Source organism: Ornithorhynchus anatinus, chromosome 17 (genome assembly GCF_004115215.2).
Source record: "Ornithorhynchus anatinus isolate Pmale09 chromosome 17, mOrnAna1.pri.v4, whole genome shotgun sequence".
Taxonomy (NCBI): domain Eukaryota; kingdom Metazoa; phylum Chordata; class Mammalia; order Monotremata; family Ornithorhynchidae; genus Ornithorhynchus; species Ornithorhynchus anatinus.
Window position 1 is genome coordinate 38,126,494 of NC_041744.1, and position 17,215 is coordinate 38,143,708.

A 17,215-nucleotide genomic window follows, 5' to 3' on the forward strand; every position below is an offset into this window, starting at 1 on the left:
CAAATACCAACATTATTATTATTATTATTGTTTGATTACCTCTGAAGAGGAAAGGCCACTCCAAAAGGAGACATAAACAGGGCCTACTTCTGGAAGCTATCCTTCATCTAGCAGTCTTCTTCACCTTAGTGCTGCTATATTGACTCCATCCATATCTGGCTAATTCATAAGACCCTTCTTCTAATAAATCAGTGACCATTTTCATCGTTGTTGATGTACTGAAATGCAATCGCTATTTTCTTAGTGTAAGTATTTTTTCTGTGTGTTTTGGCACTGCAGATAAACAGGTCACCAGTCAAGATTTGCTGGCAAGTTGAGTTTGGGAGAGACAGGCAGGATTTAGGGTCATTTCTACTAGTCCCCATGTCCATCTGGGGTGCACATTACACTCTAAGATAGGGCTGCTCATATATCCAGCGTGTTGCTGAGGGATACTACTCTATCTTCAGTCACCAAGCGACCCAGAGCCTACAGAGAAGCAGTGTGGCCTGGAGGAAAGAGAATGGTTCTGGTCTCCCAATATTCCCTAAACTTCTGCTTAAATTTAATCCTCAAAAAAAATAAACAAAGATACCTTGTTCCAAAAGAATGGCTCTCCCCCATTTCAAAGTCTTATTGAAGGTACATCTCCTCCAAGAAGCTTTCCCCGATTAAACCCTCCTCTCCTCTTCTCCTAATCCCTTCTTGCCGCTCTTACTTGCTCCTTCATTCATCCTTCCTCCCATCCCTATAGGAGATATGTGTATATATATATATATATATATGTAATTTATTTATTTATTTGTATTAATGTCTGTCTCCCCCTCTAGACTGTGAGCTAATTTTGGGCAGGAGTGGGTCAGTTTGTTGTTGTATTGTCCTCTCCCAAGGGATTAATACAGTGCTTTGAACACAGTAAGCACTAAATAAATACAATTGAATGAATGAATGAGTCAAGGGGACCTGGGTTCTAATTATGACTTTGTGACCTTGGGCAAGTCGCTTCACTTCTCTGTGCCTCAGTTTCCTCATCTATAAAATGAGGGTTAAGACTGTGAGTCCCATGTGGGACATGAACTGTATCCAACCTAATTAGCTTGTGTCTACCTCAGCGCTTAGTTCAGAGCCTGGTAAGTGCTTAATAAATATCATTAAAAAAATCTGGACCAACTACTTGTGTAGGATTTGTTTGAAGTCAGGTAAGAGGCATGTCACCTCAGTATGACTTGTTCCTGAATTGTTTTTCATTGTCGGTGATGATTTGGGCTGAATTATCCACACTGTCTTGCTCAGTCTCCTGGAAGCCGACCCCACACCTTGCAAGGTGATTGGTTAGGGCTGAGATGCAGTCTGACCACCCTCTTACCTGCAGCAGGCCCTGCTAGGGCCTCATCTGGTTTGAACCCCATTGTTGAGTGAGATACTCACATCTGCTGCTATCTGTTGAGATAGCATGTGTGGCCAGTAGCCATGGAAAAGATTAGCTCTGTGTGCCCTCTCAGCAGCGGGCGCTGCTAAACCCCATACTGGCTATACAAAGTATTGGAGACGTCAGGACTGAAGTTATGTGAAAAGAATTGATTATAGTGCCATCCATTTGCTCTCAAACCTGCCAGCCATGTTCCCACTGGGACATGGAGTGCCCCAAGTGAGTTGGCAGGCAGAAAGGGTGCAGTACATTACAGAGCATCTGCAAGAGTTTTAGTGGCAGAAGTCATTTATGGCTGAAGAAGCTGTGGCATAATGCCAGCACTTGTACGTGTAGCCATGAAACAGAAAGCAGCAGTCTTCAAAATCCAAATTTCCAGCCATTTTCAAGATTCCTGCTGAGCATGTCCTTCTCCCATATCTCTCTTCTGCCCCAATGAGGTGTGGTTCAGACTTTGGAATGGGGAAAAATCTGCCAAAATCGAGCTTGTGAAGGGAAGAGAGAGGAGCTGATAGTTTTTATTTCTACCCGGGGCTCACAGTAAGGGAGAAGGTTGAAGACTTAAAAGGTAGAGGGCAACTTGAACAATTGGCCATCCTTGAAAATTTTAGTTCTCCAAAGAAAACCAGGAGGAAGCATTTAAATTGCCTACTCAGAGATGTAACCAACTTTTGGAAAGCATTCAGAGTAGGAGGGACAATGGGTTAATTGTATTTTTGTCTAAAGGCAGGGTAGAAAAGGTCTTTCTTCATCATCATTCTATATCTCCAGGAACTGAGAAGATTTAGGGAGTTAACATTGATCTCTGAAATGTATCTCATTAAGCTGTGATGCCCAGTGGCCTTTACTTCTTCAATGAGATTGAATACCCCCATAATCTCTCTGTTGGCTATTTTGCCCAGTCAAATCAACTAAGGGATTGTGCAGTTATTTTTTTGAAATTCCAGATAAGGATAACTCAAGGGCAATCCCTTCTTTAAATTCCATCCTTTTGGAACAGGGTGTCTTTGTTGATTTTTTTTTTTTTGAGGATTAAATTTAAGCAGAAGTTTTGGGAAGGTTGGTATACCAGTAAACAATTTTGAAAACAGTGTCAGGCCCTGTGAGTAGCAAATACATCCATGACTCAAGGAACTATCTTTACCTGCCCATGGGGCAAATAGTCTGTTGGTTATATATCAGTTTTTTCAGCCATATCTGAACACTGCTTTTGTGATATAATCAATCTGTCAATCAGTGGTATTTATTGAGCACTTACTGTGGGTAGAGCTCTGTATTAAGCATCTGCCTTCTGAAATAATGACTACTGGTATCTCACACTTTTTATTTCTCACACTTTTTCTGTCTCTCTTCCTCTCTGAATGTATGTACCATTGTACACACATGTATTCATTTGTTCATTCAGTCATATTTATTGAGCAGCTAATGCACGCAGAACACTATATTAAGTGCGTGGGAAAATACAATATAACAATAAACAAACACATTCCCTGCCCACAATGAGCTTACAGTTTAGAGAGGGAGACAGTCATTAATATAAATAGATAAATTACAGATCTGCGTATAAGTGCTATTGGGCTGGGATGGGGGATAAATAAACGGAGCAAGTCAGGGCGATGCAGAATGGGGTGGGAGAAGAGGAAGGGGGGGTGCTTAGTCAGGGAAGGCCTCTTGGGGGAAATATGCCTTCATTAAGGCTTTGAAGTGGGGAGAGCAATTGTCTGTCAGATTTGAGGAGGGAAGGCATTCCAGGCCAGAAGGAGGACTTGGACAGGGGTTGGTGGCAAGATAGATGAGACTGAGGTACAGTGACAAAGTTTGCATTTCAGGAGCAAAATGTGCGGGCTGAGTTGTAGTAGGAGAGTAGTGAGGTAGGTAGGCGGGGGCAAGATGGTTGAGTGCTTTAAAGCCAATGGTGAGGAGTTTTTGTTTGATGCAGTGGTGGATGGACAACCACTGAAGGTTTTTGAGGAGTGGGGAAACAAGTCCTGAACATTTTTGTAGAAAAATTCATTCATTCAGTCTTATTACTGAGCGCTTACTGTATGCAGAGCACTGTACTAAGTGCTTGGAAGAGTACAATACAAAGATAAACAGACACATTCTCTGCCCACAACAAGCTTACAGTGTTGGGGGAGAGACAGACACTGATATAAGTAAATGAATAAATTACAGATATGTTCATAAGTGCTGTGAGTTTGGGAGGGAGGATGAACAAAGGAAGCAAGTCAGGGAATGGGAGAAAAGGAGGGAATGGGAGAAGAGGAAAGGGGGCCTTAGTCAGGAAAGGCCTTTTGGAGGAGATATGCCTTCAATAAGACTTTGAAGTTGGGGAGAGTTACTGTCTGTCGAATATGAGGAAGGGATGCATTCCAGCCCAGAGGGAAGGTATGGGTGAGGGGTCGGCAGTGAGATAGATGAGATTGAGGCACAGTGAGAAGATTAGCATTAGAGGAGCCAAGTGTGCGGGTTGGGTTGTAGCAGGAGAGTAGCAAGGTAAGGTAGGAGGGGGCAAGGTGATTGAGTGCTCTGAAACCAATGGAGAGGAGTTTTTGTTTGCTATGGAGGCAGATGGGCAACAACTGGAGTTTTTTGAAGAGTGGGAAACACATCCTGAACGTCTCTGTAGAAAAATGATCTGGGCGTTTAGAGTCAAGTATGGACTGGAGTGGGGAGAGACAGGAGACTGCAGCAAGGAGGCAGATGCATTAATCCAAGCAGAATAGGATGAATGATTGGATTAACATGATAGCAGTTAGGTTGGAGAGGAAAGGGTGGATTTTAGTGATGTTGTGAAGAGGGGACCGACTGGATTTTGTGATGGATTGTATATGTAGGCTGAAAGAGAGGTGTCAAGGATAAAGCCAAGTTTCCGAGCTCGTGAGATAGGAAGGATGGTGGTGCCATCTACAGTGATGGGAAAGTCAGTGGGAGGACAAGGTTTGGTTGGGAAAATAAGGAGTTCTGTTTTGGAAATGTTAAGCTTGAGGTGATGGAAGGACATTCAAGTACAGATATCTTGAAGATAGGAGGAAATGTGAGACTTCAGAGAGGGAGAGAGATCATGGCTGGAGATATAGATTTGGGTATCAAATCATGAGAAACAGCGTGGCTTATTGGCAAGAGCATGGGCTTTGGAGTCAGAGGTCCTGGATTCTAATCCCAGCTCCACCACTTGCCTGCTTTGTGAGCTAGGGCAAGCCACTTAACTTCTCTGTGCCTCAGTTACCTTATCTGCAGGATGGGGATTAAGACTGTGAGCTCCATGTGGGGCAACCTGATTATCTTGTGTCTACCCCAGCGCTTAGAACAGTGCTTGACACATAGTAAGCGCTTAACAAATACCATAATTATTATTATTATTATAATCATTCGAGTAGAGGTGGAAGTTAAAGCCATGGGAGTGAATGAGTTCTTCAAGGAAGTGAGTGTAGATGGAGAATAGAAGGAGATCCAGAACTGAACCTTGAGGAACCCCCACAGTTAGGGGGTAGGAGGCATAGGAGGAGCCCATGAAGGAGCCTGAGAATGGCCAGAGGTAAGAGGTGTAATGGTTTGTTAGTGTGTGGATCAATCAACATACTTTGTTCAGACCACTGAATTAAGTTGGGAGAGTGCGACACAATTAGTAAATTACAGAAGCAGGCTGGCCTCATGGGTTTAGGATTCAGAGGACCTGGGTTCTAAATACAGCTCTACCGCTTGCCTGCTGTGTGACCTTGGTCAAGTCACTTAACAACCCTATACTTCAGTTTTCTCTTCTGTAAAATGGGGATTCATTATCTGTTCTCCCTCCTACTTAGATTTACAAGCACATTTTCATTCAGGATCGGTGTCCAACCTGATTATAATAATAATGTTGGTATTTGTTAAGCGCGTACTATGTGCAGAGTACTGTTCTAAGCGCTGGGGTAGACACAAGGGAATCAGGTTGTCCCACATGGGGCTCACAGTCTTAATCCCCATTTTACAGATGAGGTAACAGAGGCACCGAGAAGTTAAGTGACTTGCCCATTATCTTCTGTCTATCCCAGTTCTTAGTAGTGTTTGGCACATAGTAAGCACTTAACAAATACTATAATTATTATTATCATCATTATTATTATGACCTCTGACTTCAAGGACTTTGAAGTGTAGCTGAAGAGACAGACACTAAAGTAAATTATAGAAAGGGGGAAGTAATAGAATATAAAGATCTATACATAAGTGCTTAGGTGACATGGGTGTTTTGAATTGGCCGTGAGAGGATAAAGTGTTGGGAGATTAGAAATGAATCGGGAAAAGTCTCCTGGAGAAGATGTGATTTCAGCATTGTATATATTTTACATTTAGTTCAGCCCAGAAGAATCACCAGAACCCCTCAAAGTCAAATGCCCAGATTGTAACAAGGAATTAGGTGAAGGAATAGCCAACCCTGAAGCAATGGAACTAGCCAGAGTCCGCCTCCTGTCAGCCCAAATTGTGAGTATTGCCTGGGCTTTATTTTCCTCTCTTAGTTCATCTTTCGTTACAAATTGAAATGCGTTCTCCCTTATCAAGTCAGAGATAATTAGCTAGATTTTTCTCTAACCTTCATGTGGTGTCTACCCAAAGGAACTTGTATTGGAAAACCAAGCAGTTACCCAAGTTCACCTTTAGCCTCCAAGTTCCTTAAAAGAGTACTGGATCACTCAGTCAGTTAGTGTTATTTTTTCAGTGCTTACTGTATGGAGCTCTTGGGAAAGTACAATAGAACAGTAGATGTGATCCCTGCCCACCGTCTACAGCTGGAGTTCACAGTCTACAGTTGGAGGCAAACTTTTAAGTAGATTAGGGATCTGCGAAATACATCAAAGGACTGTAGTTAAAATCTGTGTGACTGTCTGTGAATGTCAGGGTTCCTATGGTCAACAGACCTGCTTGTCCTGCATCTAAATATTTATTTACTTATATTAATGCCTGTCTCCACCTCTAGACTGTGAGCTTGTTATAGGCAGGGAAGTCTGCTAATTCTGTTAGGTTGTACTCTCCCAAAAATTTAGTACAGTGCTCTGCACAAAGTAAGCACTCAATGAATATGATTGATTGATTAATTAATGGTAAGATATGCCCTTACCTGGATAATACTTGGCATCTGAGAAAAACTCATCCAAAGGCTATATTACACTCTGGTTAATGAAGAAATTCAGAGTGCTCCAACCCTTCTCAAACCATCACAGAAACCTCAGACACAGTCATTTAGTTTTAATACAAAGAGATCCAGAAATGGAACAAAAAGACCAAATCTCTATGCTAACATGTACTTAATTATGCAACAGCTTCCATATGTCCACAGGCGAACTCCCCTAAATACACAGGCAAAATCTAGAAACACACACAAGAAAAACACATGGAGAAGCAGCAGGGCCGATTGGCAAGAGCATGGGCTTGGGAGTCAGAGGACATGGGTTCTAATCCCTCCTCTGCTACTTGTCTGCTGTGTGACCTTGGGAAAATCACTTTACTTCTCTGTGCCTCACTTACCTCATCTATAAAATGGAGATTAAGACTGAATTCCCCTGTGGGATGGGGACTTCCAACCTGATTACCTGGTATCTACCTCATTGCTAAGAACAGTGCTGGGCACTCAGTAAGCACTTTACAGATACCATTATTAATATTAGTACTGGTAGTATAATCATCATCATATAGAGGGGCTTTTTAGCCAACTTCAGAAGAGACAAGAATAGAGGACAGGAGGAGAGGTCCTTGGAGCCCTAACTCCTGACTTTAAAAACATTGACACTTTATAGATTGGGTTTCGTTATTCCCACAGAAGGTTCCAGTCTTGCAGAAGATTATGGAAAGTGTACTTGCCAAGTTATGGCAATTCTAGAAATCCCATTTCTACTTCCTTTTAATGGTATTTGTTTAACGCTTACTATGTGGCAAGCTTTGTTCTAAGTGCGGGGGTAGATAGAGTTTAATCAGGCCAGGTGCAGTCCCTGTCCCTCATGGGACTCACAGTGAAGTAAGAGGGAGAACATGTATTGAATCCCCATTTTGAAGTTGTGGGAACTGAGGCACAGAGGTTACAGAGTAGGAAAGTGGTGGAGTCAGGATCAGAATTCAGCTCCCCTGGCTTCAGTCCCCTTTTTACTACAATTCTGCCTCCACTCGCGGCCGGAGCATTTCCCACACACAGATTCTGCCAACACTATCAAGAAGTCCATATGGATCTTTCAGACTATTAAACCCTGCTTTAGGAGGGATTTTTGCTTGTGTTGACCTGAAGTGTCTGGATAATTGCCTCAATCATGAACCCTCACATCACTTTTTTGTAATGGCATTTAAGTGCTTACTATGTGCCAGGCACTGAACTAAGTGCTGGGGTACATTTTATAGATGAGGCAACTGAAGTACAGAGAAATGAAGTGACTTGGCCAAGGTCAGACAACAGACAAGTGGAGGAATTGGGATTAGAACCCAGATCTCTCTGACTCCCAAGCCTAGACTTTTTCTACTAGACGTTAGTTTTTTTGTTAGGTTTTTTGCCCAAGAAGCAAATTTGTCTCTCAAGTTTTACAAAATAAATGTCATTTCTCTGAAAAGATTAAACAATTTACAGCGAAGATCAGTTTACAAATGAACCTATGCCAAATTCTTTTGTGCAACTTAATTCAATCAGTAGTATATATTGAATTCATATTGCCTGCTGAGCACTGTGCTAAGCCCTTAAAATAATACAATAGAATTAGAAGTCACAGTCCCTTCTCTCAAAGAGCTTATAATCTAATCAGAGAGTTGCACACTAAAGTCAATTTATCAATAGAAGAAGGAAAAGAGGGTATGTTTGTGGATAAGTGCTTAAGTACTGAGGTGAATCAAATGTACATGAGAGGATGCTTTCTTAACTACACTTTTATATTTCAGTCAAACAGTGGTACTTATGAGGTGTAGAGCACTGTAATAAGCACTTGGGAGAGTACAATACAAGAGGGGTGGTAGACAAGTTCCCTGACTAAAAGAAGCTTACAGTCTAGAGGGGGAGACCGACATCAAAATAAATTATGTATATGTACATACTCCATGCTTTGCTCTCTGCTGCATTATTTTCTGTTACCCTTAGAACATTACTTTCATTTATGATTTAGAATCCCTATAATTGATATTTGTGCCCCAGTGCTCCAATTCTACTTAATTTGCATCCCAAGCATGCACTGGTTTTGTCAGCAAGGCTGGGAGAAAGGGAAACACTACCTTTCCTGGGAGGTTGCGGGAATAATTTTTCATGCTAAGGTTTCTGCCAGTGGGCCTTTTGGGATATGGGACTTATGGGTCAGGCCTTTGGAAGAAATGGAGATAGGTACAGAGTTGTAGAAACCCACACAGAGACACCGACAGGAGAGAGACAAAATTAAAACTGAGCCGCGTGGTGAAAAGTTCTCACCTTGGCCCTGGAGCTAGTGGAAATCCCAATCCCTACTGCAGCTCTGGAGGGAATAATAATAATAATAATGTTGGTATTTGTTAAGCACTTACTATGTGCAGAGCACTGTTCTAAGCGCTGGGGTAGACACAAGGGAATCAGGTTGTCCCACGTAGGGCTCACAGTCTTAATCCCCATTTTACAGATGAAGTAACTGAGGCACAGAGAAGTTAAGTGACTTGCCCACAGTCACACAGCTGACAAGTGGCAGAAGGCCTGCCCTAGCCAGGTCTGGGTGCTGAATGAGATGAACCTTCAGCATTTGCAACTCTGGAGTCTGGCATAATCGTAGTAATTTTGCTACTTGTTAAGTGCTTACTATGTGCCAGGCACTGTTATAATAATAATAATCATGGTATTTGTTAAGCGCTATGTGCCAGGCACTGTACTAAGCGCTATGGTGGGTACAAGAAAATCAGGTTGGACACAGTCCCTGACCCACATGGGGCTCACAGTCTCAATCCTCATTTTACAGATGAGGTAAAGACGCTGGGGTAGGTACAAGCTAATCAGGTTGGATACAGTCCTTGTCTCACATGAGGCTCATAGACTTGATTCCCCTTTTTACATATGAGGTAACTGAGGCACAGAGAAATGAAGTGACTTGCCTATGGTCCCACAACAGACAAGTGGCAGAGCCGGGATTAGAACCCAGGCCCTTTGACTCGCAGGCTCAGGCTGTTTCCACTAGACCACGCTGCTTCTCACAAGCACTCTCAGGCTTCTCCATAAGACTGTCCTTCCTGTCCCAGAAGCTTCACAATCTCTATTCCAGGGATGGGGAAGAGGCTATTCCCCTCCCCTCCATCACCCTCTGTAGAATTGACACCAAAGCTCTGGGATGCTGCAGGGTTCATGCCAGGTTATTCAGAGAATTCCAGGCGACAGAAAGTGCCATTTAACCCATTTTATGAGGCAGACATTGCAGAATGAATTCTGGGCAATGATCAGAAACATATGTATATATAAAACCTGTACTTGTGTCTAGAGTCTAAAAGAGACAGAACAGCCCACTGACCTTTCCTAGATAATGATTTAGCTCAATGTTTCTTTTAAGGCGAGTTACAAGAGGCAGTACACGAATCAGATTTTGAGCCAGGATGCCGTCCAAGTTTTGGTAGGCGCTGCAGCAAGCTTTTGTGATAAAAAAGGAGAGTAAGTGCTTTGTTAAGTGAAGTTTTAAGATGCTATGGTACTAAATGTAAAGCCAGTTCAAAGTTCATTTTCTCATTTTTTTGATTATCACCTAAGCAAACAGCCTTTCATATTGAAGAGCGTTACTGAAAAAAAAAACTACTGAGACCCAAGGCTAGTTGGGTGGGAGGATGATGACCAAGACACCATTTGGGGCCCAGAGTAAAATGGAGAGCCCTGTCCTGTCTCCGGCACTGCTGCCGTCAGTTCACCTATGGTTGATGTGTCCAGTTGGCCTGTATTATGGGCTACACACACACATTCCACTCCAAAATAACCTGGGTGATTCCTACAATCCTGCTTTAAGCCACATTGACGAGAGGAGTGACAGTGGCAGAGGTAAATTCAGATTGGAGCGGCAGGAGCAGCCGCAGCAGGTGTAAGACTAGCAAGTCAACAAATAATGCCTACCCACCTTCTCTACCATCTCAGTGCCACTGCCTTAGCTGTTTCTGCCACGTCGGCCGCTTTCATGGTCCTTTCCTCTGCTCCCCTGCAGGCACAATCTCCTTAAGGCACACCATAAACCTCCCATTCACAATCTATGACTGGGTCAGTAGCAGCAGTGGAACAGTAACTCTGGAATAGGGCAGGGGTAATACAGCCATTGTGAGAAGCTTACTCTCTACTTCATGGGTGATCTCTGGGTGATTGTGTCTAGGAATGCATATGTGTGTTTTTGTATATTTGTTGCTCCTTCGTATTTCTCTCTCTCTATCTCTCATTCTCATCATCTTCAAAAGTATTGATTGAACACTTACTACTCTGAATTCAATCACAATTCAGATAAATCTTGTATTTGTTTGAGGATTGAGTTCAGAATTTAGAAAGTACCTATGCCAGCCTCATGCCAAACTTGGTTGGATATCACTTGCATTCAGTGTTGATAGCATGAACTGAAAATCTGGCCCAGATTACAGAATGAATCCTAAATATGAGCAAGATCATTTGGTTTATATTCATCCATCTGTGCTCTTTTCTTGGATCAGACTTATCGTTAATGATGTTGTTCCCCCCTGAATATTGATTCTTTCTGTTTGCACTCATTATTTTTACCTCATGAGCCAAGTGTACAGTCCTGCATTTCTCTGATAATTTTGGTTCCAAACCCTGCCTTTTCTTGACTGCTTGCTTACCTGGTGAAATGGTTGAATTGGAGGATTGAATTTGTCCTGCCCAACTGGATTCCCAGCTCCAGTGCAGTAGGTAATTGCCAGAGCTTCACTTCACATCGGTACGGTGCTCCTGGTAGTCGCTAAGTAAGTGCGCTGAGGGTGGCGCAGGTTTGCTGTGGAATAAATGGGCTTGTTGCTGCATTGTACAGTCCAAGCGCTTAGTACAGTGCTCTACACACACTAAGCACTCAGTAAATACGATTGAATGAATTAGCCAGTCACAGAAGAGGAGAGGGAGGGGCAGACAAGACTAGAGTGACAGTCAATCGAAGACCTGTCTAAGGAGAATGTTGGGAGATGTGATTAAGACTTGAGTAAGGTCAGGAGAAAAAGCCCCCAAGGAGGACAGAGGCAGGCAACAGGAGATCACAGGAACAGAACCATCCCTGGGGTTTTTTTTCTTTTAAAAAGGAAAAAACACTTAAGCGCTTACTGTGTGCCAAGCACTGTACCAGATGCTGGTGTAGATACAAGTTAATCAGGTTGGACACAGTCTGTGTCCCACAGGGCTTTCAAAGTCTTTATCCCCATTTTACAGATGAGGTAACTGAGGCACAGAGAAGTGAAGTGACTTGCCCAAGGTCACCCAGACAAGTCATGGAACTGGGATTAGAACCCGAGTCCTTCTGACCCTGGGGTTGCTCACTTTGTGGCCCAACCCCTCATGTACAGAACTATTCCTACCCAGACAATAAAGCAAGATTGGGGATTGCCCTCATCATATCACTCCCAGCCTTCCCAACTGAATAGCAGAAGTGACCAGGAGGAGAGAGTAGACAGGCACCATCTCACCGCAAAGAGTTGCTGGCATACAATCTCCAGGGAAAGCCATTGTGGCCTGGCCCTATTCAGGGGGAGTTGAGGGACTCCAAGTTTAGGGTTCCTGGCAAGAATAGGAAGGAAGGTTGAGGGAGAAGGGGACACCAGATCAGAGAGACTGGGGGAGAGTGAAAAGATGTCTGGAGAAATAAAGAGGGAGGGGAGACTGGGGGTTGGGTTGAGAGCCGGTCTGACAGAACATTGCCTTTCTTCCCCACACTCCTCCCTCATACAGTTCCCCCACCTTCTCTTCCTCTGCTGAACTGCTCTGGGAAATTCTCAGCTCACAGACCTTATCTTAACTTCCTCCCTCAACTCCCGCCTACAGAAAGACTGGGCTTGGAAGCTACCAATGGGCAGGGATGCGGATATGGAGCAGAAAGGTGAAGTAGGAGAGGTTTTATGGAACTGTTAGTCCAAGGCTGCACTGTTAGGCAAATTGGTCAATCAGTCAGTTTAAACAGATAATGAGTGCAACTGTCTGGCCAGGAACTTCAAGCTGATTGGGATTTTTGCATGGATTTGTTGCCCACTGCTGCCCTGTTTTTGTGTTGTTGACAATGAACTCCTAGGTGGGTCCCTGAAAGAAAACTCACAAGAGCCACAACCACTGGTCCTGTAGAGCTACTGCCCAAAGAATGAACCCACCCACCAGGAGGTCCAAAATGCTGCAGTTCAGGAGATATAGGTGTATGGCCATCCCATACCTGCGTGCCAGCTGATTGCCTCCCACCAGCTGAGCCCAAGCCTCCCAATTTCCTCCACCCCTTCCTGATCCATTTTTAAAAAAATAATATTTCATTCATTCATTCAATCGTATTTATTGAGCACTTACTGTGTACAGAGCATTTTATTAAGTGTTTGGAATGTACAATTGGGCAACAGATAGAGAAAATCCCTGCCCAACACTGGGCTCATAGTCTAAAAGGGGAAGATAGACAACAAAACAAAACAAGTAGTCAGGCATCAATAACATCAAGATAAATAGAATCATTGATATGTACACATCATTAATAAAATAGAGTAATAAATAATATATTCAAATATGCACAAGTGCTGTGGGGAGGGGAAGGAGGGAGAGCAGAGGGAGGGAGTAGGGGGGAATGGGGAGGGGAGGAGGGGCAGAGGGAAAAGAAGGGCTCAGTCTGGGAAAGCTTCCTGGAGGAGGTGAGCTCTCAGTAGGGCTTTGAAGAGGGCAAGAGAGTTATTTTGGTGGATGTGAAGAGAGAGGGCATTCCAGGTCAGTGGTAGGAGGTGGGTCAAGGGTTGGCTGCCAGACAGATGGAGGTTAGCGGCAGAGGAGCGGAGTGTACAGAGTGGGCTGTAGGAGGAGAGAAGGGAGGTAAGGTAGGAGGGGACCAGGTGATGGAGAGCTTTGAAGCCAAGAGGGAGGAGTTTTTGTTTCATGCGAAGGTTGATAGGCAACCACTGGAGGTTTTTGAGGAGGGGGGGTGACATGCCTGGATCATTTCTGTAGAGCGATAATCTGGGCAGCAGAATGAAGTATAGACTGGAGTGGGGAGAGAATATTTGTTAAATACTTAGGACATGCCAGGCACTGAACTAAGCACTGGGATAAATACAAGATAATCAGGTTGGACACTGTGCATGTTCCACATGTGGCTCACAGTCTTAGTCCCCATTTTGCAGATGAGGTAACTGCGGCATAGAGAAGTTAAGTGACTTGCCCAGGGTCACACAGCAGACAAGTGATGGAACCGGTATTAGAACCTAGTTCCTTCTGATTCCCAGGCTTGGGCTCTTTCCACAAGGCTTCAGGTTCTGGCCTAGATTGGGTTTCCTCATCTTTGACACATCTCCCGGATATCCCTGGGTGTTACCGGTCTTTGTTAAAGGCAGGTAGGAGGAGGCACCCACCTTCACAGTCGTTGTGGATTCTGTACTGTATTCTCAAAGGTTGCTGCCTTCCTCATTCAATGCTATTTTTCTGTTCCTCTCTGTCTGACCCTTTGTCTGACTTCTTCCTCTCTCTGTGTGTGCTGTCTTTGAGAAACACAATCTGTGTGATTCTCTATTGTCTCAAGCTCTCCAACTGCTGCAACAGTATTTCTTTGGGAATTTTGGCTGGATAAGTGTCAACAATGTTGGCCAGTTTGATGTCATAAGCATTTTAAATGGTTATGTGCCTTTCCTAATAACGATGTTAATGATGGTGTTTATTAAGTGCTTTCTCCAAGCCAAGAGCTAGTATAGATAAATGACAATCAAATTGGACTCAGCCCCGCAGAGACCTCACAATCTAAGAGGGAAGGAGAGCAGGTATTTAATTCCCATTTTACAGATGAGTCAACTAGGCCCCTTAGAAAGGAAGTGACTTGTCCCAGTTTGCAAGCAGGGATGCAGAGCTGGGACTGGAACTCAGATCTCCCAACTCCTTGTCTAATGCTTTTTCCTTAAGCCATTCCATCTTTATCACTTTATCACTTGGGAAATCATTTAACTGCCTCACTTCCAAGCAGGACTAATTTAAACCACTCCAGAAAGATCTGTTGGAGCCTTTTTTGTTTTAGATATATGAACCTTCAGGCGATAAGGACTTATTCTGAAAGCAAAAAATTACTGCATCTCCTGAGAAAATTGTTGCTGAATTGGGTATATAATACAAAAAAGGAGAAAGGAATCCCATCAAGGCAAGTAATAAATAGTTATGCATGTGTGTCTGCGTTTGTGTTACTGCAATGGTTTTCATTTAGTATTGTATAAATCAGTGGTATTTATTGAGCTCTTTCTGGGTTCAGACCACTGTACTAAGTGCTCATGAGAGTCTGTCTACAAAAAAGTTATTACAGATGTTTTCTGCCCACAAGGAGCTTACAGTCTAGAGGATGAGACAGACATTGCTAAAAATAAATGAATTATGGATATGTAAATAAGACCTGTGGGGCTGAGGGTGGAGTGAATATCACGTGCTTACAAGGATCAGGTACAAGAAGCCATTCTGAAGAGCAATCCACATACGATCCACCAAAACGATTACCCATCTACATGTATATAGATAACCGTGTTTGAAGATTACTAAACTGACATTGAGGTCCATTCATTCATTCATATTTATTGAATATTGTATTTAGCACTTGGAAAATACAATTTGGCAACGGAGAGAGACAATCCCTACCCAACAATGGGCTCTCAATCTAGAAGGGGGAGACAAACAACATAACAAAGCAAGTAGACAGGCATCAATACCATCAAAATAGATAAACAGAATTATAGATATATACACATCATTAATAAAATAAATAGAATAATATGTACAAATAGGCACAATTGCTGTGGGGTGGGGAAGTGGGTAGAGCAGAGGAAGGGAGCAGGGGCGATGGGGAGGGGAGGAGGAGCAGAGGAAAAGGGGGGCTCAGCCCGGGAAGGCCTCCTGGAGGAGGTGAGCTCTCAGTAGGGTTTTGAAGGGGGGAAAAGAGCTAGTTTGGCAGATGTGAGGCGGGAGGGCATTCCAGGACAGAGGAAAGACGTGGGCCAGGGGTCGACGGTGGGACAGGCGAGAATGAAACACAGGAGGAGGTTAACGGCAAAGGAGTGGAGTGTGCAGGCTAGGCTGTAGAAGGAGAGAAGGGAAGTGAGATAGGAGGGAACAAGGTGATGGAGAGCTTTGAAGCCAATAGTGAGGAGTTTTTGCTTCAGGTGAAGGTTGATAGGCAACAATTGGAGATTTTTGAGGAGGGAAGTTACATGCCCAGAGCATTTTTGTAGAAAGATAATCCAGGCAGCAGAATGAGGTGGCTGAAGTGGGGAGAGACAGGAGGAAGGGAGATCAGAAAGGAGATCAGATCCCATCTGGGCCCATTTTCAACTCACTTGGCCACAAAATGTTTGAACATTTTGCCGTCATGTATTTTTCTCACATGTTCCACCCTGCAAAGCTTGATTTAAATTATAATTGTTGTGAGGTTGGCTGACTGATTACATTCCAATACTTGTTGCTGGAGATCCTATTATGCAGTTTGAAGTAAACTCTGCTAAGTAGGTCTATGACGGTATTTATTGAGCACTTAAGTGTGCAGAGCGCTGGACTAGGTATTTTGGAAAGGTATAAAAGAAGTAAAAGACACAGTCCCTGCCTTCAAGGAACTTATATTTTTGAAACTGTGAGACACCAGATCTGCCTTCTGTAGAAGCTCTAGGTCCCTGTATTGTTTGACTTTATGAATTAATCAATCAGTCATATTTATTGAGCGCTGTAACTAAGCATGTCAGAGAGTACAGTATAACAGAGTAGAAAGATACTTTCCCTAACCCTATATGAGTCAGCTTGGTCTGTCTCCCACACAACATGCTGACTTTCTTGATTTGGATTTCAGCTTGTTGTTTGTTTATGTATGATCCTGCCTGGGACTCTGAGTAACAGCAGAATTTTTTGGCAGCATCACGTTCTATGTTGTAATAATAATTATGGTATTTGTTACGCATTTACTATCTGCCAAGGTCTGTTTTAAATGTTGGGGTAGATGCAAGGTAATCAGATCAGACACAGTCCCTGCCACACATGGGGCTCACAGTCTTAATCCCCATTTTACAGATGAGGTAATTGAGGCACAGAGAAGTTAAGGGACTTGCCCAAAGTCACACAAAAGAAAAGTGGTAGAGCCAGGTTTAGAACCCATGTCATCTGGCTCCCAAGCCCATGCTCTTACCACTGGTCCATGCTGCTTCTTGTAGTGAGACTCGTTGAGAACAGGGCTTATCTGGTAGGGGTTCATGTACAGTGTGAAACTACTATTTGTCCAAAGTGCTGGCTGACTCTTCAGAACAGTTCATACTTAGGTAGAAATAATTCCAGTGATGAGAAGTTTTCTCAGTTTTTCCTTATTTGAAAAGACACCTCAGTGGCCAAGGTTTCATTGTCAAATAAAGTGGGAAGTAGAAAGAATTAAAACTTTTTTTAATAAACCTGAAAGTTGTTAGGAAATACATAATTGCCTTAAATTTGCCTTCTGCTTTGGTTGTTAGAGGGATGATTCCATGCTGGTCCCATGGTAAAGTTTAACATAAAGCAGGAGAAAAAGTGACAGAAGGCAGCCCAGTGGTCTGGATTTCCACCAGCTGCATTCAACTGCAAGAATCCAGAACTGGAGGAAGCAGACCATGAAGGGGAGGTCCAAGGCTGGGGACGTTGGTGGTGTGAGAGTGCTGGAGGGA

The 17,215-nt window shown here is 43.4% G+C and overlaps 1 protein-coding gene across 6 annotated transcripts in view; it reads left to right on the forward strand.

The window, feature by feature from the left end:
• SLC9C1 (solute carrier family 9 member C1) overlaps positions 1 to 17,215 on the forward strand; it is a 119,971-nt gene that overhangs the window by 72,397 nt on the left and 30,359 nt on the right. For all 6 annotated transcript variants that reach the window (XM_029082829.2, XM_029082827.2, XM_029082830.2 and 3 more), the window contains 3 exons: positions 5,741 to 5,869; positions 9,913 to 10,010; positions 14,575 to 14,694. In XM_029082829.2, the coding sequence (XP_028938662.1) occupies positions 5,741 to 5,869; positions 9,913 to 10,010; positions 14,575 to 14,694 (347 nt within the window). The remainder of the gene's footprint in view (positions 1 to 5,740; positions 5,870 to 9,912; positions 10,011 to 14,574; positions 14,695 to 17,215) is intronic.